Below are 1,185 nucleotides of genomic sequence, written 5' to 3'. Positions count from 1 at the left end.
ATGAAATAAAAGATACAATGAACAAAAATGAAAAATATAAATAAAACTATTTAAATGCACACACACACACACGCATATATGTGCGTATTTACATATATACATATGTGTTTTGTTTGTGTGTGTGTGTTTGTGTGTGTATGTGAGTGTGTTTACGTGCTATTACCTAGTTCTTACAATACGGTAGAAGAGCTAAAACTTCAGGTGGTCCCGTCTGCTATATTTAAATTGTCGTATAACTTTTGTGTGTGTGTGTGTGTGTGTGTGTGTGTGTGTGTGTGTGTGTGTGTGTGTGTGTGTGTGTGTGTGTGTGTGTGTGTGTGTGTGTGCGCGTATGTACACACACACACACACACAAACACACACACACACATACACACACACACACACACACACACACACATATGTATATATATATATATATATATATATATATATATATATATATATATATATATATACTTACATACATATTTATGTATATACTCATATATATATATATATATATATATATATATATATATATATATATAATCACACGCACAACATATAAATATGTATATTTATATACACGCATATGCTTATATGCGTGTATGAATAGCAACATTCAGTATGCAATGTATTGAGAAAAAAAAATCAGATACTTTTTTGTTTAATTAGAAGTATACGCTTGCAAATAATCCCAAATGTATAGCTTTAATTATCTCTAAAATATATACGTTAATACGTTATTTTTTCCCTCATAGACATGGTTATTTTCAAGAAAGTATGACTGCAGAGTGCATGTATGAATTTTTATACAGTGAAATATACATCATGGGCTTAATAATTACAAAATATGAACTCTGAATACTATAACAATTTACCACTATGATATTCTTTGTCTAAAAGCTTGCATATTCACGCAGATTATTTACAGGTAACAAAAATTTACTAAAGAATATGACATAAGAGGTGAGTGGGAGCCAAAGGGGCTGTTACTACGAAGGAAATGTCAAGGTTTTAGTATTCGTAGTACAGCTATGGGCAAAAGGAGAACTAGTGCACGTATATAAGGCTCTGGCAACTGGTTCGCCACAGCAGTCCGATCTCCGATCCACGCCCAACCAACATGAAGTTTGTGAGTGTCGTTGAGAATTATTTTACGGATTTTGTACAAGCGAAAAAAGGGAAAAAATCCTATCGTTT

At 32.0% G+C, this 1,185-nt stretch overlaps 1 protein-coding gene across 1 annotated transcript in view; it reads left to right on the top strand.

Annotated features, from left to right (window-relative positions):
- Positions 1–1,085: 1,085 nt before the first annotated feature.
- Positions 1,086–1,185, top strand: part of LOC113815898 (cuticle protein CP14.6-like) — a 1,447-nt gene continuing 1,347 nt past the window's right edge. Inside the window, exon 1 of the mRNA XM_070129352.1 lies at positions 1,086–1,117. Within this exon, the coding sequence (XP_069985453.1) occupies positions 1,109–1,117 (9 nt within the window). The 5' untranslated portion in view covers positions 1,086–1,108. The remainder of the gene's footprint in view (positions 1,118–1,185) is intronic.

The sequence above is a fragment of the Penaeus vannamei genome, chromosome 13, assembly GCF_042767895.1.
Source record: "Penaeus vannamei isolate JL-2024 chromosome 13, ASM4276789v1, whole genome shotgun sequence".
In the NCBI taxonomy this organism is placed as follows: Eukaryota; Metazoa; Arthropoda; class Malacostraca; order Decapoda; family Penaeidae; genus Penaeus; species Penaeus vannamei.
This window is presented reverse-complemented; position numbering and strand designations above follow the sequence as displayed.